This window comes from Orbicella franksi, chromosome 5 (assembly GCF_964199315.1).
Source record: "Orbicella franksi chromosome 5, jaOrbFran1.1, whole genome shotgun sequence".
Taxonomy (NCBI): domain Eukaryota; kingdom Metazoa; phylum Cnidaria; class Anthozoa; order Scleractinia; family Merulinidae; genus Orbicella; species Orbicella franksi.
In genome coordinates, this window is record NC_138149.1 from 19,117,761 (window position 1) to 19,141,284 (window position 23,524).

General features: G+C 39.3%; 1 protein-coding gene across 4 annotated transcripts in view; it reads right to left on the reverse strand.

Moving 5' to 3' along the window:
• The window catches only part of LOC145487498 (adenylate cyclase type 5-like), a 219,901-nt gene that overhangs the window by 30,721 nt on the left and 165,656 nt on the right, over positions 1-23,524 (reverse strand). For all 4 annotated transcript variants that reach the window (XM_081466304.1, XM_081466303.1, XM_081466302.1 and 1 more), the window contains 3 exons: positions 20,729-20,898; positions 13,228-13,330; positions 12,346-12,387 (listed from right to left, as the gene is read on the reverse strand). In XM_081466304.1, the coding sequence (XP_081322430.1) occupies positions 12,346-12,387; positions 13,228-13,330; positions 20,729-20,898 (315 nt within the window). The remainder of the gene's footprint in view (positions 1-12,345; positions 12,388-13,227; positions 13,331-20,728; positions 20,899-23,524) is intronic.

The following is a 23,524-nucleotide window of genomic DNA, read 5'->3' on the forward strand; positions in this document are numbered from 1 at the left end:
CAAGCCATCTTACTCCACTACCAGCCTGTCCAACAAACCACCTGGCCCCCCACAATCCCAGCCAGCAGCCATCAAACTGCCAGTTCCAGCATATCTGTAACAGGCCAGACTGTGGAGGCAACATCATGGGTCACAGAACCCCAAAGGACTCTGATTCCACCATGACACCCCCTTCTCTGAGTCTCCCTACTACTCCTTACGACATTTCACACCTGTCTACTGAGCTGAACCCATCCAAGCTCTTTGACCAAGCTCTTGCCCTTGTTGCACTGCATGGCACGAATACCCTCATGGCTAAACTGGATGTCAAGCATGCCTTTCACCTTTGTCCAGTTTCCTTGGCTGATCATGAACTTCTTGGTATTGAATGGAAGGGCCAATTTTATGATCTTTGCCTACCCTTTGGCTTGTGCTCTTCACCTTACTTCTTTAACCGTCTGGCTGATGCCTCTAAATGGATATTGCAGTCCAATTACCATATCCATCATCTCATGCATTACCTGGACAACGACTTTACAGTGAGTCCTTCAAACTGTGCCAATACCATTCAGACTATCATTTACTTGGCATCTAGTTTAGACATTCCTCTGGTGCCAGACAAGTTAGAAGGTCCCACCACTTGTCTGGCCTTCCTCAGGATCCTGATTGATAACACCTACATGGAGACTCCCCTACCTGCTGAGAAACTAGAGGAGCTGCTGGCTGAACTTCAGTCATGGTCTTTCGCTACCTTATTGACTTACGCACTACAGCAAAGATTCCCCATCATCATATCACAACGAATGTGGAAGCTCGTTTCTTCCCACTTAGAATGGCCATGTGATAATACCCGACACTTTTTAGTTCACCAGACCTGGAACTCTTGATGGATGTGTGTGGCACCCTTGGCTATGGTATTTACTAGGCCAGCCACTGGATCGCTGATCCCTGGCCTTCCATCCTAAAGGATCGTTCAACCCAGTGGAAGGAACTATACCCCATTGCTCTTGCATGTTGCCTGTGGGGTCACTTGAGGTCTGGGAAGAAGCTTCTCTTCCACTGCGACAAGCAGCCAATGGTGGATATTTGGGCCTCTGATACATCCTGCAACCCTCTTATCATGCACCCCATTCAATCCATTTTTTTCCATACCTAGACCATTGTATGAAGCTTGATTACATGTAGAAATTTTTGTAAAGCTCTCTGACTCTGCGGTAGAATTTTGAATGTTTAAGCTCCGTTTCTCTCGGATATGCGTACATCATAGAGGTGTAGTGGCGTATAGTTATTGTAGCAAATATTATATCCAGCTTCACAATGTGCTCGATCAGTTGTTGTGCAAATGCTGGGAGGAGGGAACAGTCCCCCAAGAGATGCGAGATTCTATCATCACGACCCTGTTCAAGAACAAGGGTGACCGCAGTGATTGCAACAATTATCGGGGCATCTCTCTCCTTTGCATTGCTGGCAAGCTCTTTGCCCATGTGGCACTCCCTCGCCTTCAGCAGCTTGCAGAAAGAGTGTACCCTGAGTCTCAGTGTGGTTTTCCATCCCAACGCTCAACGGTTGATATGATCTTCTCTGTGCGAGAGCTACAAGAAAAGTGCAGGGAACAACAACAACCTCTTTTCGTTGCCTTCATCGATTTAACTAAGGCTTTTGATCTGGTTAGCAGAGATGGCCTCTTCAAGATCTTGCCTCTCATCGGCTGCCCACCAAAGCTTCTGAGCTTTCTGGAGTCTTTCCACAACAACATGCACAGTACTGTTTGATTCGATGGCAACATGTCTGAGGCATTCAACATTCGTGGCGGAGTCAAACAAGGCTGTGTGCTGGCTCCCACCCTCTTTGGAATCTTTTTCTCAGTGCTTCTGAAACATGCCTTTAGAACAACAAATGGTGGCATTTTTCTCCATTCCCGCACTGATGGCAAACTTTTCAATCTTGCCCGACTCAGATAGAAAACCAAAGTCAGCCGAGTTCTCCTCAGAGACTTTTTGTTTGCCGACAATGCAGCTCTGGTTGCTCATAGTGATGACAATCTCCAGAACCTCCTCAATGGCTTTTCGAATGCCTGGATGACTTCAGCCTAACCATCAGCCTCCAAAAAACCAAAATCATGACTCAGGATACAGACATTTCCCCCTCTCTCTTCATCAAGGACTATGCACTTGAAACAGTCAACAGCTTCATCTACCTTGGTTCTACTGTTACTAGCACCACCCCTCTTGACACCGAAATAGGAAAGAAGATTGGGCACGCTGCAACCAACATGTCAAAGCTTTCACAACATGTCTGGGAAAATCAGAAGCTCACTACTCCCACCAAAATGGCTGTCTACAGAGCCTGCATCATCAGCATGCTCCTCTATGGTAGCGAGTCCTGGACAACGTATGCAGCACAAGAAAAATGCCTGAATGTGTTCCACCTGCGCTGCTTGCAGCGCATCCTCTCCATCTCCTGGCAGGACCGCATTACGAACAGTGCTGTCTTAGAGAGAGCAGGCATCCCCTCTGTATACACCCTTCTTCGCCAGAGACGTCTGCGCCAGAGACGTCTGCATTGAATGGATGAGGGCCACATTCTCAAGCAACTCTTGTACAGAGAACTAGTACAAGGAAAAAGGCCGGTAGGACGACCGAAGCTCCGTTTCAAGGACGTGTCAAAGAGGGACATGCAGGCCATTGGTCTTCCAATCGATTCGTGGGAGACTTGCCAGTGACAGGAATGCGTGGAAAACAAATTGCACCAAAGCCCTCCGAGAGGGAGAAAAGCTTCTGCACATCACAGTGGATACCAGGAGAGAACGTCAGAAGGCCAGGGCCCTTGCTCCACCCACTGATTCCACTTATGTTCGTGGTTCTTGTCACCGCATCTGCCGATCAAGAATCGGACTCCAAAGCCATCTCAGAAAATGTTTAAGGAAATGTACAATTACTAACACACGCTAAAATTATGGACTAGATTGTCCGATAATGCCAATACATTATATCCCTTAGGGAACGTTGAGTGTTACTATGGATTGCAGTGTTTTTATAATTGTTTTCAATTTACAATTCTGTATGGAGTTCACCCAGGCTATGCTCTACGCTATATGATCTTCCAGCTACGGTCAATATGCTACGCTCTTAATTAAAGCTCTTAAACTTCATGTTCCACCATCTACACTCTACGCTTTACTTATTTACAACTTTATCAGTTCAAGAATTTTTGACAAGTCTCTACACTAGCTTAGAGGCTTAAAAAACCATGGCAGTAGAATGGCAAAAAATATTGGGTTGCGAGTGCAAGTTTCTCGATCATCTGCAATGCTGTAACCTTTGTAATTGTAATTTACTGGCTTTCTTTACCATCTCATATATATTAAAGTGTTATTAAAGTGTTATAATGGTTTACAGTATTTCAATAATCTTTTTAATGTACAATTCTGTATTGAGTTTACCCTCTACGCTATATGTTCTACCATCTACATTCTACTCTCTACGTTCTACCAGCTACTCTCTTCAATCTACGCTCTACCTTCTACCCTCTAAGCCCATCTACACTCTACGTTTTACCAGCTACTCTCTTCGATCTACACTCTATGATCTACCCTCTAAGCCCATCTACGCTCTACTCTCTACATTCCACCAGCTACTCTCTTTGATCTACACTCTAATATCTTACCATCTATCATCTACCATCTACCCTCTAAGCCCATCTATGCTCTACTCTCTACATTCCACCAGTTACTCATCTATCCTCTAAGCCCATCTCCTTGGAAGGTTATTGGAATATTCAATTTTTTTTTTTAATTTTTTAATTTTTTAATGAAGACTAGAGAGCAGCACAAAGGAAGACTTCTTGTAGTTGTAAGCTTTTTTGTTTATTTCTGACATATTTCGTCTCTGTCTAAGACTTCTTCAGGGAATGATTACAACTAACACTGAACAGCATATATAGCACATAAGCGTGCCTAAGTTTAACTTCCCATGGAAGCAAATAACTGCTGAAACATGCTGTAAATGGACGTTAAGGCATATGTTATTGCGTGTTGCTATATTTTGGGGGCCATACGATCAGCGCTATTTGTATGGCACCCCAAAAACATACTATTTACATAGATGTGCTAAACTAGTAGTAGATTTATGACTGACAACAGAGTCTAACTCTGGTAAATGTCTCTGGATAACCAGCTTGATGTTAGTGGTTCTGAGTTAAACCATTTATTCGAAGTTGAAATGAACAGCAACCTCTACGACCAATTGCGATCCTAAAAACTAGTGGTCGCAAAACATCCACTAAGCATTCAAAGTCACATGACCTAAGTATTCGCACTTTTTGAGTACACTATAACAAAGCGTCCTTCACATCAGTTAGGATGACTACAGTTAAATATAGATTTAAAGACTACCATTCTACCGTTGCACGATTTACGTTTTAGCGAAACCCATTTAGTTCTGTTACTGTATTTAACCTCCCTGAATAAAGGAAGTAAAAACCCAACTGGGTAACCACGAAGCCGGAGACGCTTCCAGAATTTCTCATGTTTCGCTAAAGGCTTTAACTGTGGAGCTATTTCTAGTATAACACATAAGCTTGCCTCCATTAAAAGGCCCTCTTGTTGCTCGTGGGATGAAACGACTCAAAGGGAATATACAGATACTTATTTAGTGGCTTTTGATAGGTAGAAACCTGCAGAGTGCTAAAATTAGCATCTTTGTAAAGAACTGAATCGCGAAACGAAATACTACTTTTGTCAATAACATAGTACGTAAGTTTGATATGATCATTCTTGCTATAGAGACAACTAAGAAACTCTAATAGGATTTCTTTGGGACCCTTCCAAACAAAAATAAACGGCACGCAATGCATGCAGAAGCAATGACGTTTAAAAATTGTTCCTAGAAGATTGGAACATGAGCAGACAAACTGATTCTTAACCTTTTGGGTTGGAAATTTTACGGGTTTACATTTAGGGTAGTCCATTGGTGGTTCATTCAAGTAGTTCATGTACCAGGTCCAACTTGTTAGTCCATGTGCTAGGGGTCAGCGAAATGTACCAAACCAAATAAAAAGCACTCCGCTGAAAAGTTCCTCTCTCTGAAATCAACACCTTATTATCTTTATAGATATTAGGCAAAGCTAATTACCTCACCAGAAATTAATTTGTTGTTTTAAGCATATATTTGTCCAAGAGAAAATCATTTTCTCTTGACTTGTCATATTGCATGTGCGACCCGCTTGTCTATCTAAAATTGTATGTATCGAAGATATGTTATTATGAGTTTGCCCGTGAGCGCAAATAATATTTATCCGACACTGTATAAACCAAAATCCACCGCCAAATCTTCGTTTAAAAGCTGAAATTAAAAGCACTCCCCTGATCCTACAAACAACAAAGGAAAACTGCAAAGGAAACCCACAAAGGAATGTTACTCTCTCTGAAATTGACACCTTATTATCTTTAAAAGTATTTGGCAACACTAATCACCTCACCGGAAATTAATTTGTTGTTTTAACTGTATACTTGTCATATCGCTTAAAAGCAGTCTGCTGATCCTACAAACAGCAAAGGAAAGCTGCAAAGCCTTCATCTATCACCTGTGCGACTTACTTGTCTATCTAAACTTGTATGTATGGAGGATATGTTCTTACTATGAGTTTGCCTGTGAACGCAAATTTATCCGATACTGTTTAAACCAAAATCCACCCCTAAATCTTCTTTTAAAAGCTACAATTAAAAGCACTCCGCTGAACCTACAAACAGCAAAGGAAAGCAGCAAAGGAACTCCCAGAGTGCATTTCGCTTCCACAGGGGGATAAATTGTGCGCGACATGAGCGCATGGACATAAGCGCGACAAGCTATGCGAAATCACTATCCAAAGGAATGTGTGCATGCCAGCATAAAGCCATGACGTCACACAATACGTCATCGCTTAAAAAGCCTTTTTTTAATGTTTTAATCTTTTTTAATTTTTTTTATTTTGTCACTCTCTTCATTAAAAATTAAAAAATTGAAAAAAAAATTAAAAAATTCCAATAACCTTCCAAGCAGATGGACTTAGAGGGTAGATCGTAGAGTGTAGAGCATAGATCGAAGAGAGTAGCTGGAAGAAGGTAGAGAGTAGAGCGATGATGGGCTTATAGAATAGATGGTATATCGTAGCACGTAGAGCGAGTAGCTGGTAGAACGTAGAGTAGAGCGTAGATGGGCTGAGAGGGTAGATGGTACATCGTAGAGTGTAGAGCATAGATCAAAGAGAGTAGCTGGTAGAACATGGAGCATAGATGGACTTAAAGGTAGATGGTAGATTGTAGAGAGTAGATTGGAAAGAGTAGCAAGTAGAACGTAGAGAGTAGAATGTAGAGCATATAGCATAGAGCGCAGAGGGTAAACTCAATACAGAATTGTACATTAAAAAGATAACTAAAATACTATACACCATAATAACATAAACATTCCCCATGCACTTTAATGTTTGCTACAATAACTGTAAGCCTCTATGCCCGTATATAGAACCGTAGAGTGTAGAGCGTAGATGGTAGAGGGTAAACTGAATACAGAATTTTAAATTGAAAACGATTAAAACACTGTAAACCGTAATAACAATTAATATATATGAGATATATGCGAGGAATATGCTACAAGTTGAAATCAAATGATACAAAATAGGCAAGTAACCATAATAACTAACAACAACTACGGTGAAAGCTATGAAGTAGGAGGTAATGTATCTTTCCAACATGTAGGAGACTGGTGACGAAAGCGTAGAGTCATAGAGCTCTACCAAAATCTCTACGCTAAATCAAGCTTCATAAAACGGGTGCCAGTTGTTTTTTTCAGCACTGCATCTCACAATTTTCAACTCCTTGTCTCCCACATTACTGGTACTGACAACTCCATTGCTAACTCTTTATCCCATTTGCAGATGGCAAAGTTCTGTCAACTAGTTCTAATAGTAGATGCAACACTGATGCCCATTCCCACATCAGCAGTGACCCTCTGGAACATCAATTAGCCTTTGTGCAGTCCCACGCCATTACAACCTCCACCTGCCACATACACTGGGCTGGTATTTGCACGTACACCAACTTCTGCACCACCAAACGGTGAAAAGCTTCCCTGCCACTGAGACCACTCTTTGTGATTGTGCCGCTTATCTGGGTGGTCAAGTCAGTTATACAACCATAAAATTGTACATGGCTGGGATTCATTTTGAACACATTGAAAACAGTTTGATGGACCCCTATCAGGAGGCTCTCTTACTTCACCTCCTCCTGCATGGCACCAAACCCAGCATGGACATTTCCTCCCTATGTGCCTTCCCATCATGGTGGTATTCCTCCATCAAATCAAGTTAGCTCGAGCCCTTGACATCCACCCTCACAATAAACTAATGTTCTGGTGTACCTTCACAATGGCTATCTACGGTTTTCTCTGCTCCAGCGAGTTTACCTCACCGTCCACAATCCAGTTTAACCTGCTGGTGCACCTCAGTTGATCAGACATTTCCTTTACATTCTATGTCTGCATAACTCTACAACTGAAGTCTTCCAAGACAGATCCATATTGTCAAGGCTGCTCCCTTTTGTTACCTCCATCTGGATGCTCGGTCTGTGCAGCACGAGCAATTCACAAGTACTTGTCTCTCTATCCATCCATTGATGCAACACTACTCTGTGTATTGCTTTGCTCTACCTGAGTAGAGCAAAGGTTACATCCAACCTCTGCCTCCTTCTTCACCATCTGGATGTTCCAATGGAACTCTATGTTTCTGACAGCTTCAGGATTGGGGCTGCTGAGATGACAGAAGAGGCAGGTTTACCTCTCTGGCAACTGCTCTCAACTGGTCTAGCAACTGCTTTACACTCTACATCAGAACCACCGTCCATTCTTCAGAGAATACCTAGTCTACTAGCCACTGCTAGCGCCACAGGACAGAGCATCTGGAACCCCCAGCAAGGACTTTGCACCGCTCCAACTACTTAGCTTTATATTGCGTTAAAAAGGCAATATTTGGGAGTTGATATGGGTGCACACCTGACACACCTTAGTGACGCATGTAGCAGGCTGGGTGGGACCCTTACCCCACCTTAGCTTTTAGTTACCAGCTGGGTTTAGCATGCATCACACTCGTTCACTCGTCCCCTAGTATTATCGCTATCACTAGGTGTGGCATGCACCACACTTGTTGGCTCATCCATTATGTGTGGGGTGTGTTGCTGCCACCCCTATTTTATTCCCAACACCCAACAATCTCAGTCCCACTGAGCGCCAAACAATTGTGTAGTTTGTGTTCCTACTTAACAAGTGAAGAAAGTTGTACTGTAGAATTAATAAAAATGCACTATATCATCTATATGAAGTGTGACACTTTATCCCAGCCCAAGTTGCTCAAAGAAATAAACCCTGTAGCACTGCAGTACACAGTGCTATTGTTAATGTTAAGATTTCTCTTCAGCGAGATTTAATCTCGCTGAAGATATGTTACATTTTCAAATAAAGGCTGAGTTTTTATTATCATCATACTTGACACCGATCTGGTCTTTTCAAACCCCTGCTATTTCAAACTATTTTTAGTTTCCCCTGAGGATTCAAAATAGCGGGGTTCAGCTGTATTTTTACCAGCAAACGCCTTTGACCCAGGCCTTAAAGGAGTAGGTCACTCCAAAAACCGTGTATTTTTTTCCATCACCAAAAACTAGTTCACATTGAGTTGAGTTACTCACCGTTGTTTTAGCTTCTGAAGTGGATGCGATCCTAATGAAAAAGAAGTGAAAAGTTCGACACCGGGAGCCGCCATTTTGAAAGGATCTTGAAGGCCAGGCCGCATGTCCGTGACATCATTCCGTCCGAGAATATGTTTGTTTGTTTGAGCTTTAGTATGGCTGCGCTTGAAGCTAGAATGTGCTAGTGATTCAGGGGATGATGATAATCAAGTTGAATGGAACGATTTGTTGGAAAATGTGCTGTGTTGTACTTGTGAGAAATGTGCAACCATGCCAACGCAAAGAGAATGTGTTTGTTGCCGAGAACAGCCGGAGTAGGTCACCAAGATGGAAGGTACATTTTGCAGTACAATTGCAATGGACGCAGTTAGCAGATGAGGAAGTTTATTTTTAATTGTATATTGCTCTCAGAATTGAATTGGTGGCTTAAATAAATCTCCAGTATAATGCTTTTTATCTGATTTGTCTCCATTTTTATTTTACTGGCGCTTCAATGTGGAGGGAGTTCTGGTATCACAGAAACTGATGAGTTTTCAATAGTGTGTTTAAATCGGGCGAATGCTTTCCACCTCACAAGTCTGTGTTTTTACTTATAAACTTTGTATACTTTTTGCCCTTGCTCGTAAGTGTTCGCCAGGTTTCTTTACACTTATGGACAATGTGGACTCTTGTGAAATACGCAGTGACTTTACATGTAAGATGCGAAGTGAAATCGACGTCTTTGAGGTGAAATGTGAAATTGACAACATTCCTTATCATTACATAAGATTTGTTGTGAGAATTGTAATTTGTATTGTTGGAAAGCTAAGCATATGTAATAGATTTTGGATGGAAGGAAAAAGTACATGGAACTTTTACATACGTAAACATTAGCTGATGAAGGAAAATTCACTCTGCTAGTGTGTTTACCGTATCGCATGTGTTGTGTTTACTCGCCTCGTTACTTGACAAAGCATGCAGTAAAATTAAAGCTTCATTTTTTCACTGTAGATTTGCTTTCATTAGCAACTGTAATTCCCAAAAATGATGTGAATGCAAAAACACTGCCCTTAATTAATGATGAATCATGTTGATAAAATTGACAACAAATTGTAACACATTTCAGACAAAATATTATTTACTTGCGGATATTGGATTTCGCTATAGCAGGAGTTGTTATTGGTAATTGTCAATATGTAGATGGGACTGATGTACAGTTAACTACTTCTTCCGATGTATTCCAAATCAAATTAGACAGCATTTAAAAATTTGTGAGTATTTTAACTCATCCCTGGCAGTCAAGGCCGATTATTAAACACGCGCTGATTTTGGCCCACACAAGAGATTTATAAAGCAAAAAAATACTTTTTCGATAAAAGAAAACCGTACCTGGTTAGTCTGACTTGTAATTTTAAAGAAATCTGCAGGTCATTTGAAGTTCCCACGGTACCCTAAGAAATTTAAAAAATCACTTCCAAAAAACGCATGCAGTCGCTATGCATCAATGAACACAAAAACACGAAAACCCTAGCACCAGACTACGAAATATAATGAATTAAAGCTTGTAACATAGAAACTTTTTTTTATAAATACTGGTAAGACTGGTAAATGATGAAAAGAATTTCATTCAGCCATTTTCCCTGTTAAACTGATTATACATGAAACTGATCCGTGATTCACACCGTTTTAGTGTCTTTTTCGTGAAAATATATTGCCTGAGGGGTCGAAAATTTTTGGCGAGTAAAATACTTGTGTTGGCGACCAAACCTGAAAACTTAGGGGCCAGCTGGCCCCAAGGTTTTTTCTTCAAATTCGAGCCCTGTAGTCCAGCGAGGAGCTTCAATTTCTTGTGCAGAAATAATATTTACCCAATCAAGTCAACGACAGTTCTGCCAGGCAAAAATATTTTTAAAAATGAAAAGTATAACTGATAACTACCTCTATTCGTTCCTTGCGATGTGCCGTTCGCTTGCAATATGTGCCTTTACAAGGGCCTTCCATTGAAAAATTGTCGGAAAGCATTTTTTTTCAATGACCTCCTTCTTGTGTTTCCAGCCACAAGCTCAAATCGGTATTGAGTTTTGAAACAGTCGTCTGCAAAATGCTTGTTGCACACATACACATTTTCGAGTTTTTTTGGCAAAAATCTCTCATCCCGAGGTAGCTGTTCGAACCACTTCTTTGGCAATTTTTTGTTCTTTTTAGGCAAGTTAAGGAAAGTCACTCCTCTTTCCCTATTCTTTTCGGTTCCGGTTTTACAGCCCGGGCCGAATTTTTTTAGCTCACAACTGAATTTAGAACAGAAAAGAAGAGCTTTAGCCTTTGAGCTTTGCGCCAATTCGGACGGAATGACGTCACGGATATGTGGCCTGGCCTTCAAGATCCTTTCAAAATGGCAGCTCCCGGTGTCGAACTTTTCACTTCTTTTTCATTGGGATCGCATCCACTTCAGAAGCTAAAACAACGGTGAGTAACTCAACTCAGTGTGAACTTTTTATTGGCGATGGAAAAAAATACACAGTTTTTAGAGTGACCTACTCCTTTAAAGTACTTGAGAGTGACACAGCCCATAATCCAATGCTTTATAATTCTAACTTTTTCCCAGAGTATGTAAGTTACTGAGAGGAAGGTATTGTTTTCTTTTATATAGACAGAAGAATCTGTCTACTAAATGGCAATGTAAACATAACTATTAATGCATCAGTCAATTCCAGAAGTGCCCATTCCCCCCTCTCTTCCCCCCCCCCCCCCCCCCCCCCAGGGCAACCACAGAGCATTTGCTCACGTTGTCAGTCCCGGGCATGGGTCATCTGCAATTTTATCACGGCCCGGGGGCTACGCATTGGCATACCCCGGGGCGACCCCACGTGTTTTGGAAAGTGCCATGGATGAGTTCATCGGGAAAGACAAGGCGTTTGTTGAACAATGGCTTGTCTGTCAGGGACTAGAGAAACTTGCAGATGCTTTTAAAGGTATGTTTTCTCAATTTTAGATATTTCTTCATTACTTGTAAGCATATAAATATAAGCGACAAGGTGAACTATATTTTGTTTATCACAAAACAATCACTGACGTGAACACGACTATTTCACATTTTGCATTCAAAACTAGCCTAGCATTTTTTAAATTCATGAAAGTGGAGTTAAAATACTTAAGGTTTGTGAATTCAAATGATGCAATCTTCAACACAGATCTTGCGAGCTTAAAATGCAATGCATCATCATTTAAAATGTCTTGATTCTTCACAGAAAAAAGTAGCCTGCGAATACAGGCGCTATCATTGCTCACGGCTGGGGGCACGTCTGCTGCAATCCCAGCTATCCTCTAACAAACTATTAAAAACAAATAATTATAAAGAAATAAATATAATCAGAATCAACTAACACGTACTGTTGTCCTTGAAGTCTTACCGTTGCATTAAAATACTGCACAGTTGACCATTTTATTTACTGATTAATTAAAAACTGCAGAGGTGTTGGAATGAGATGATCCTGGGGGCAGGGCATTTGCCCTCTTCCTTTGTCCCCACCCCGGGGCATTTGGACAGCTTATGTGCCCCACCCTGGGGAATTCGCCAATTTAAAAAAAAAAAATGCTAATGCCCGGGGGAGGGGGGGGGGTGGGATGGGCACTGCTGGAATTGACTGATGCAAAAGTAAATTAATATAATTTACCTGGAGTTTCCATAAGAAGTCAAGTCTGGATATTTCCTCATGCTGTTGGTAAATAAATTATGTTTAAACTATTAATAAGAAGCTCTGGCATTCGCTTTATATTCTTATCTTTATCACCACCAAAAGCTGTAATAAAGCAAAATGAATACATGTTGATCCATATCACTGATAAACATACTCATTAGAATTTAACGTGGCTCCCAGGGTAAGGGACTAAAACAAAAGAAATCACATTTGAGGATCAGTCAAAAATAAACAGCTTCTTTTGTCTGAGTCCACTAAGCCTCATGACTACACTAGAATTTTAATATAATGAAACTGGCCTGTTCTAGTCTGTCTCATCCAGTTTAGAAACAGCAAACAGTAATTGTTAGTTTTCTTTTGAAAATTCATTACATAGCAATATCAATCTATCTGTCTAGAACAATAAGCTTCGGTATAGGAAACTTATCATCTTATGATGGAATTCCCGATTTAATTTCATGCACAAAAAGTGATAGTACATAGATGATAAAGCAATGAGCGTGATAGTGGATTACATTATTTTGAACTCTTTCATTTTCAAATTCAATGTCAAAAAATTGAATAATGTATACTTTATTTGAGTAAGTTCCATATAAAAGGTGCATTTTTGATGTTTGCCCTATATCAAATGCCACTCATTACTTTTTAGTTAGAGAGATTTACTAACAGCAATTTGTGTTCTTTGAGCCTACCAGGGCTGTAGCCAGAAAAAATATCCATATGTCTATAGCTAATTCTCTTCCTAGGTATTTAGGGTGTTTGTGAGAACTATAAACAACTAAAGTGAAAAAAATGACTGTCAAGCACCTTGGTTTGCCTGTTACTAGCTACAGCCCTGCCTAAAATCTTCTTCCTTACCAAGTATGCATGTGCAGTTAAAGCTAGTGTCAGCATCACAACAATCACAATGGAAAGATCAATCCACTTGATGTACCCATAGCCCTCTGCCTCTAACTGCAACCTGCATAGTAATATTGAGAGAACTTTACTTAAGGGGTTGTCAAGTATTCCTCAAACCTTAACATCAACTAGTAGTAATCGTAGATTAAAGAGTGTGTTCAAGTTTTGGTAGGTTTGGTATGTTAAAAAAGTAAAAGTTCTAGGGACAGCATTTTGTGCCTGAGCTGTTAGGTAGGCGTGAAATTGGTCTCCCTTCAGCAGGGGCAAAAACAAATGAATTGATCACAAATCACATGCATACAAGAGGGTTTGTTCTCATTTATACATTTATTATTTAATATTAATTACGACCAGTCAGTGAAAAACATGGACTACAGTCGGCAGGCCGCATTTAGTTCGCATTTTACACCCAGTCCACAATGCTTAGTCCGCGTTTTACACATAAGTCCTTGTTTTATACCCAGTCAGCAGCCTGTAGTCCACAGTCCGCAGTACATGTTTTATACTGACAGTGTAAATCGACACCAACCATGCTTGTTCCGTCGTTATGCAAGACAAGCTGCTTTTATTACCAAAACTAGGACAATTACAGTTAAATCACCTTGGCTTTGGGGTAACAGCTACAGGGCCGAAACAATGAAACGGATCAAGGTCATGTTGTAGTACCAAAGAAATCCTGTGGGAGTTTTTTCTCATGTGAACACTTTCCTTGGGTTTATGTTACATAATTTGTGCACAGAAATCTAGGCCAGTGAAGTGAAATTACACATTTCCTCCTTTGACTTATTCAGCAGAAAGCAGCGTTGGTTTTGGTCAAAGAGAAGAGGGTACACAACACGAAGCCAAACTACAGCTTTCTGCTCGTACAAAAAGTTGTACACATTTCGTGAAGACATGTCTGCAAGGTTTCTAAATGCCATTAACACTGACTTCAAACTTGAAATAAACAACTTATCCGCTACAGTCTTCAATAAGCTGCCTTGAAAAGTCGTACACATTTCGGGAAGACATAGGCTCCATCACCAGCAGCTGCGGAAATCGAGTCTAGGGAAGACATGGCTGTAGAGTTTTTAAATGCCAGTAACACTGACTTTGAACTTTAAATAAACAACTTATCTGCTAAGCTGCCTCGACATTCGAAAGTCCGTAATATTGCACAGGGACCAGAGGAGTCCTGCTTGACCATATTTCCAGTTAAATTCACCGTACAGATGACACCACTCGCCCCTGAATAATTTTTTTGGGGGGTCAAATTGGTGTCCCCAGATAGATAGATACATTCACAGATCTTGAATTTTTATGCATTACGCGATTAGAACTGCGTTCTCTTAAACACAATTACACCTTAAGGAAGCACCATATCAAATTTGAATGCTTAATACTTCGCTCTCGAAGTATCACAAAATTGCTGCAGCAACCAAGTTACCTCTCATGTCTTCATGGTGATAAATAAAGATTCCAAACACAACATAGGAAATAGAGAGGGCTGTCATGTCAGTTTGCGAATGGTGTCATCTCCATTTTCATCCATGTGCTTTCTTTTGAGTGTTGTGCAATATTCTCAGGAAGCAGAAGATGCGCAACATGATCACATGTTTACAGTTCGATCAAGTACAGTGAGCTTTTTATTGCAGGAGGCAGTAAGTAAATTTGAATCTCCTAAAGTTTCCTGGGAAAGGCAGAGGCCATAAAGTTTGCTGTCCTATCACATTACATCAAACATCAATTAGGTTTCCAGACTGGAAGATCTGTTCTCTTTCACTTGTCTCGGATGCTAAGGTCAATTTCACTTTCCTTGAAACCTGCAACCTAAATTATGTCTATTCCACTTGGAAAACAACTACAACCCTGGCCACAATGGTTGGAAAAATTTATTTCATGCGCATTTTGCCCTTCCCCACCGCTGGGCAATGTTGACAAAACACTTTTATCTAACACAAGTTTTCATTTATCATTTTCCAACATTGAAAGGGGGAATGGGGGTGTTGGCACTTATTCTCTAGGTATTACGGTTATGAGTGTATGTTTTTGGCATTTTCCAACACAATTTGTCCATGGTTGTAGATGTTCATTTCACTTCAAAACATGCCATCAAAGATATTTATCTCACCAAAAGGTGAGGAAAGCAAGTACAGTTCAATGAGATTGGGACCGACCTCCAGAGTGAACGGACGCAATTTTTTGATGTCTGTGAGTCTTTCGCTCAAAATGGCTTAATAACTTCTCCACTCGCCAAAAGCACCAATTATGGCAGAACAAAATTAATGGGGAACGAAGTTCCAGTGACAGGTTGAAAGAGGGCCAGGAGAAAAGAATCAGGCTTACAAACCAAAGATAATGAAGTCAATGAAAGCTGTGACAGTTGTCGCAATATGGCCGACACTATAATTGAGATGGACCATAAACTTGACCTTCAATTAAATAGTTCAATTAAATACTCAACGGCGAAAACAAAAAAAATGAAGACCAAGGAAGCTGATATTGAAAATGAAATAGCCGCTCTTGAAAGGCAACTTGAGAGCTGTATAAAAAACAACAAAGAAGCTCCTGCTGAACAATTAAGGATGAAGAAAAAGGAATTAGAGAAAATTATTGAATACAAAACAAAAGGAGCCATAATTAGATCCAAAGCAAGATGGTATAAAGAAGGAGGGAAAAATAACAATATTTCCTGAACCTAGAAAATCACCACTGCAAAAAAGACAATCATGCAGATCAAGGCAAAGGATGGAACAAATCTTACTAATGACTCAGATATTTAGAGAGAGTGTAACTCTCTTCATAGTGATCTCTACACAACCAAAAGTACCAAAATAACAGGAGATTCGGAAAAACAATTTTTTGGCTATGACCACCCACACAAAATCAATGAAATTGATAAGGAAAAATGCGAGGGTCTCTTAACGGAAAAAGAATGTCTAGAAGCTGTCAAGTCAATGGAATCCGGTAAATCACCTGGTACAGACGGTCTCCTTGCTGAATTTTATAAAGTTTTCTGGAAAGATGTATCTACTAATCTTATAAGTTCCCTTAACAGAAGCTATCAAAAAGGAAACCTAGCTATAACTCAGAGGAGGAGTATCATTTCTTTGATCCTGAAAAAAGACAAAGCATTAAATGAGTTGAAGAATTGGAGGCCCATAACCTTACTAAACTGCGATTACAAAATTGCATCAAAAGTTATCACTTCTCGTCTAAAGTTTGTGTTGTCGGATCTAATAGATCACAATCAGACCGGTTTTCTGAGGCTGTCCTATTACAGAAAATATTTGTTTGATCAATAATGTTATTCCCTATACCCACCTGAAAGATATTCCTGGATTGCTCCTTTTCATCGATCTCGAAAAAGCATTTCATACTACTGAATGGACCTTTGTGCAGAAAATGCTACAGCATTTTGGCTTTGGTTCATCTTTAATTAATTGGATTAATTTATTTTGTTCTGATATCCAAAGCTGCATAATAAATAATGGATGGTTGGGGGGTTTCTTTGGCTTAGGTAGAGGAGTAAGGTAGGCTGCCCACTCTCGCCTTACCTATTTATTCTCTGTGTTGAGGTGTTAGCTACAGCTATTTGTGGAGACATGATGAAAGGAATCTCCATGTGAAACGTTGAGTGTAAATTAAGTCAGTATGCGGCTGACACTACGATGATATTAGATGGCTCACAAGCGTCACTTGAGAGGTCTTTTGCTTTGCTAGACAGTTTCGGTCAACTGCCTGGCCTGCGAGTTAACTGTGAAAAAACCGAAGTTCTCTGGATAGGATCAAAGAAAGGGTCAAATTAAATTATGTGACAAGAAAAAAACTTGAAATGGGCAGATGGTACAGTCAAGGCTTAAGGTGTTTGGTTTTGTATGAGTTGCCTGCTGAGTGTGGTCCTTATAATTTTGGACCATACGAAACAGGACTGTCACAATAAAACAATGATTACTCCTGAAGCCTAAACTTTTGTGAAGCTTTTGTGTACTTCTCTGAGTTCATAATTGTCACCGAGAGGGTGAGTAGAGGGCCACTGGTTCGTCAGTTTTTTACTGTTATGTGTTACCCTCTGTAAATAAAGTTGTTACTTACTTACTTACTAGTCTGGAAATACTGTACTAAGCTGTGAATGGATGGTACTTCTAATAGTACACATGTACCTGAGGGGTAGCTTCTACCATATTCATCTCTTGCATGAGAATCAAATACCTTATAACTCCCTTATAACTACTGATATCCCTCAATTATTGAATCACAATTATTTAGATTACCAGTGCAGCCTTCACTATTAAATTAAGCTGGTAAATTATTTTTCTCAGACATATAGCAATCTCCAATCACTGACGGTAATTCTGTTTGCATTACATAAACCTGCCCTGTACAAAATTTGTATCAGGTCTTTTTACAGCTATGCCCGGGCAGCTATGTATTCCTTTTATCTTATTGTAAATCAAAGCACTCAAATTCATAGTAACACATTGGTTTTCAGCATGTTCACCAAAGTACATTATGTCAACTTGATCGCATGGTGCCTTGATTGTTAGAGTAGGATCAATACTATGTATAGGAGGCCAAGGATTTGTTTTACTGTTATTATACAGAGTAACACAATAACCTCTGTAGCTTGCATTCTTGTACACACTTGGTGATGTATTACAGCTAAACAAAGATAGACATTTGCCCAAAGACTCTTTACAACTCAACGATTTTAGATTCAGTATTGACTGTGTAGAATGCTATTTCTTCCTCACCTTTTGTACAAACTTGATATTGTCATTCAAATATTGCTCCTAAATGATGCGATCAAAACTAAAAATCATAACCATTCAGTAAATCAATTCAAGAATCTGGGATATGATAGATAATTGATATATAAACAACCTTGCAGTTTTTCATTTGCGCATTATCCAGAGAAGTGTTTCACCCAAATATAGCTTTGCAAGGGGCACAAATATGGCAGATGCAAAGTAACAGAAACAGCTGCCATTGAGTTTTGCAATTGAAATGAAAAGTTATTGCTCTAGAGTTTCAACACGTTGAAATTAATACTTCGTCCAGTGCAAGAACTGTTCAGTTAGCACAAACTAAAGTGATAACTCATCTTTTGACCAACACAACAGCCTTCTTGGGCCGACATTTAATGTCATGCAACACAAAAGCTTCGAAACTCAAATGTGCCCTATTACAAAACAAAGAACCTTGTCGAGCTAACATGTACTAAAACGTCAAGTTCCTAAAGGGTCTTATATCTGATAAAACTAAAACCTCTGAAGAGCAGCAAATCTAAAAAAAAATATATGACTACACCACATGAAACACATTCATTTGACATGTTATTTGATACCGTGCAAACATTCCATGCAAATATAATACACAGACGAAAGCAAAAATAGAAAAATAACAGCTGATAATGTACTCTAGATCTTTTTGAGCAAAAACATAATAAATGATAGAGGCCAAATAAATATGACAATTACTATTTAAATGTAAATTACATTTATCTTCACTCTGACAAAAGCCACTTTTGCAGTCAAACATGCCATCTTTGTTGTTGTTTGCTAGAGTGTGATTACAACGCACCTTGTTTTTATCAACATCTAAAACTTTTATAAGTGTTCCTCTATTGCCTGTAGTAAATCTCTGTCCACATTTTCTGTTCATTGATAACTCATTTGATTTCTGTTTTGGTCCTAGTAAGACTTTCGCTAACTCATTCAATTCTTTTGGTATTTTGAGTTGGCGGAACTACCCGTACTGGAATATATGCTCATTGACTACGCCATCTTTTAGAGTAGATCTATCACGAATGGTGTGTAGGTCTGCATGTTTGAACGTAGAAAAGATGGCACCATTTGTTAACATATTTGACGTATGTTTTCCTTTCACCATTTTTAGCATCAACATCGTGGAAAGAAGGTTGAGCCTTTATTATGTGTCTGCAGTATTGCCCAATGCACGTGACTGAGCTTTGATACGAAATACGAGGGTAAACTTATAGTCAGATCGCCTGACTAACTATGAAGACAAGTTTCACAAAGTTGAAGATATTCTTAACAATCAGCAAAACAAGAGATTAACGCTTCCTGGAAAGATTACAATTATAAAAACTTTAGCTGCATCCTAGTTGGTCTATATTATGTCCTCATTACACACATGTTTTAAATCTTTAAAAGAAATAAATGGTTTCCTTTCCAAATTTCTCTGGGATGGAAAAAGGGACAAAATCAAACAGTCTGAAACGATTGCTGACTATGGCAATGGTGGTCAACACATCTCTCGGTCTATCAGAGAATATGCGCGACAGCTGAAATATAACTTAGAACTTGAAAAACAAATATCTATCGTGACTGATTACTAGCATAAATTTCAGCAGAAGTGGCACAAAATACTTCATGCACTATGATTTCTATGTACTCTATGGGCAGGCTCCAAATGTGAGCCTACTTGCAAGCTACATTTTACTCTCCTTATCCTGATCTTAAGCCTCTGAAAATCAAGCTTGCTACAGCTGTACTTTTAGGTTCCTTGTCAGGCTTTTACTGTTATCTATCCCACTCACAATTTAGCCTTTTTGTCTCTTGTAATTGTTAATATTTGCGAGTACGTTTCTTTTTTCTTTTGCAAATGGTGTGGCATGTGTCTGTTTGTAGTATCACATTGTCAGTGGTGTAAGCAAAACAATGTAAGTTGCAAAAATATTAATTGTTAATATTGTAACGCAATGTATGTAGAGAGTATCCTTAATGCAGTTAAGGAAGAGTAAATATATGCTTGGCACTCATGCCATCTTTAGGTTTAGGGCTCCCACTGTGGTTTGTCCAAGCCACAGGAAATGGTACAAGAATAATTATGTCAATTTCCCTAAGAAAAACCCAAGATTATTTTCTTTCCTGTTAAAACTAAAACAAAGAAAAAACAGGACATAAAAAATGTGCAAATAGCTTACAAATGCTTGAGTAAACAAACCACAAACAGCAATCTACTTTCAAGTCACTAATAGGCCAGTACTCAAAAAAACCAAATGTCTGGTTATCAGCAACTATCCTTTTCCTCTTTAAAATACATGTATTTTATTTACTATTCTTTTTCAACAACACGTTCTTGTGAAAAAAAAAGCATTAGATTACTTTTCCTCTTCAATGATAGTAAATAAACAATGTAAAAAAATCATCATCACTGTTCGTTAAGGAAATTGCGGACATTCTGAGTGCACGTTATTCCCCCAAAACAAATCAAAGCAGCAAAAACTAAATTCCCAAAAATGTTTCACTCTTAAAATGAAAGTCACATGCCAAAATTCAATCATTTTTGTGGACTTTCAAACTGACCAAAAATCGAGGGGATGTTTTTGCTGCAATGTTCTCAATAAATGGTGATTGACCTACAGATTTTTCTTTGAATAAATAATTATTTAGCACCTCTTTTCAATTCCAAAATCATCCAGCAACACCTGCCAATGCAAAGACTCAATACTCACCAACAAAAATGGATCTTGTCATGGTTATTGAAAAGATCTTTGTAGACAACTCGTATCAAGACTACAAAGACAGCTGACATGAGGGCTAGCATGGAAAACTTGTGTACTGTGCTCAGCTGAAGGAAGACAGCACATCCTATCATCACAAGCATCACACTGAATGTGAAGTACTGAAACATAACACAATTATTTTAAGATGATTATCATTAATTCCAATCATTAGTCCCAAGGTATGGTCAATTTTGTTAATATATGTTTGCAGTTTGCTAAAGCCTTTCCAAGCCATTAAGCCACATCAGTAACAGTCTCCAACAGTCAAGTGGCATAAATAATGTCACTCTTTTCAGTCACTTGCCCAAAGCTCTTTTGATGAGAACTCTATTCAGTGCAATGTTTCTTATGTTGATTAAAAATAAGTTTGAAGCAACTTGCAGCTTTTGCTACTTTAGAATCAAAAAGGGATGAAATAATTGCACTATGGTTGGCTGTGCCTCAACAGATTGCAAAAAATTAGCAACATGCCAAGTTTAGGATAGATAAATTTCTCTTGTTTGTCTCACGATGGAGTCACTTTGCTGATGTGACTGTGCCACGAGTTTCCTTGGACGCAGATGCAGTGCAGAGCATCAGTGGTCGAAATGAAAATTTGACAATACCATATCATCCAAGATGGCCGAACAAAATGATGATTTTTATTGCGAAAGAAAGCTGCAGCCTATTTACAGCTGCCCCCTCCCCTCAAAAAAATCAGGGAGAGATTTTTTGGAGGAGTTTGACATCTTTAATGACATGCCAAGTTTAAATTGCCAAACTGGAAACCATACTTCAAAAATTGAAAAAGAATACTCCCACTTGCAGAGCAAATGTGCATTTTTAAGTGCAATTCCCAGTTTGGCAAATTGAACTGTCACTTAATGATACAGGGATCCATATTCATTTTTTCTCCAAGTCATCAGCCAGGCAAATATGCCAGATGACATACTTGCCCTGGTGATATTTTACTTGCCCATTCAGTAGAGAAGAATTGCAATTGAACAACATGTAAACAGAAAGTTTACTTTTTTAGTATTTTCACGTGACCAGTCTTGCAGAACATCACGTCCGTAGTTGCAGCAGTTGATGTTGTGGAGTTGGCAGACACAGAAAATCCAGGTACAAATGAAAACCAAGGCCTCTTTGACTGCCATGAGGCTGAAAGAAATGCTTTCACTCTTCCTGCTGGTATTTGGATTGTTTTTCCAAAGCGTTAACATTACTAAATGCCACATCCTGATCCAAACAGCTGTGTGATCATGCTATGCATTTCCGTGGATGCAGATGCAGCGCAGAGCATCAGTGGTTGAAATGAAAGTTTGACAATACCACATCATCCAAGATCACCGAACAAAATGATGATTTTTATTGCAAAAGAAAGTTGTAGCCTATTTACAGCCGCCCCCTCCCTCAAAAAAATCAGGGAAAGATTTTTTGGAGGAGAGGGGGCGGCTGCACACAGACTATAAAGCGGCAAATCTTTCTCAGTTTTCAACAAGTTCCAAATAGATAACAAGTGGTTAGCATGCAGGGACCTGTAGCATGATCATCTCTCACTTTTGGGGTGAGACAGTAATAAGTAGAAATTTCTCATCTATGGCAACTGGTTATCACCTCACATTTGAAACTAACTTTGAAAAAGGTTTAAGTGCCACTAACCCCCCCCCCCCCAAATGTTTTCCTTTAATAAAATCTACTTGTTTCCTTGATTCCTTCCGCAAAAAATTATCTCGATTGATAAAATCCCTGCGTTTCTACAGGTGTTTAAACATGTAATTTCTTTGTTCACGACTGTGCATAGTGGGATCTGGGTCAGGGTACTAGTAACGTCACTTTGGGAACCGGGCTAAAACATTCAAAAGATTTTTGACTGAACTTCAAGGGCAGTCAAAACAGTTTTGGGTTATTTGGGACTCATATTTTTATCAAAACTGGACAAGATTTTTAAGTGAAAGAACTGTATCATCTAGCATTAGGTGCAGATTTCAGAGTGTCAAAACATTTATAGATTCATTAATTTCCCATGAAATACAAGTTAAAATGCGATTCAGTCGTAGTCCACTCCTGCCTACTTCTCCAGATCGATGATTGAAAATAGTTTAAACATAAAAGATAAGCAGAGTTGTCGGCAAACAATATTCGAAGGTGAGGTAATTTTTCACTTTGTTATTGCCGACCTACAGTAGTGTATGCATAGTCAATTACTGTGTACAAACACAAGCTGCACAAATTTGCACATTGCATACTAGTAAATCATGAAAAATCCTTCAACAAGATCTTGAAAAGAGGTTCAGTATAGTATTAGTTACATGGATACATTTCTACTTCAGCGTTGTTTTGAATGAAATGTCCATTTTACGTATGCTAATAACCTGGGAGTCCTCAACTTATTAGTCTGTGTTTCGATTGACTGACAAGCGCATTCTTCTTTCAGCACCACAATCTCCGTCGGTAGCTATAGAGCCGAATCTTAATCGCTTGTTTCACCTTCCTCATATATTTATAAATGCTTGATCCATTCTAAGTTTGTAATTTAGATACATTTCGTTCCTCAAAGACAAAGCTCAAAGAACAAAACAATTCTGTATTCTGAATGGCGATTAAGAAACACGGCTGGATTACGACCTCCAGCATGCGTGTTATTATTACATGAACAGTCGAGTTTCATCAAGATAAAGGTATTGAATGAAGAGGAATACTCTATTCTACACATCCTGTATTGCTACAGCCTCCAACAACATAAACTATCTTCCTTGCATTGTG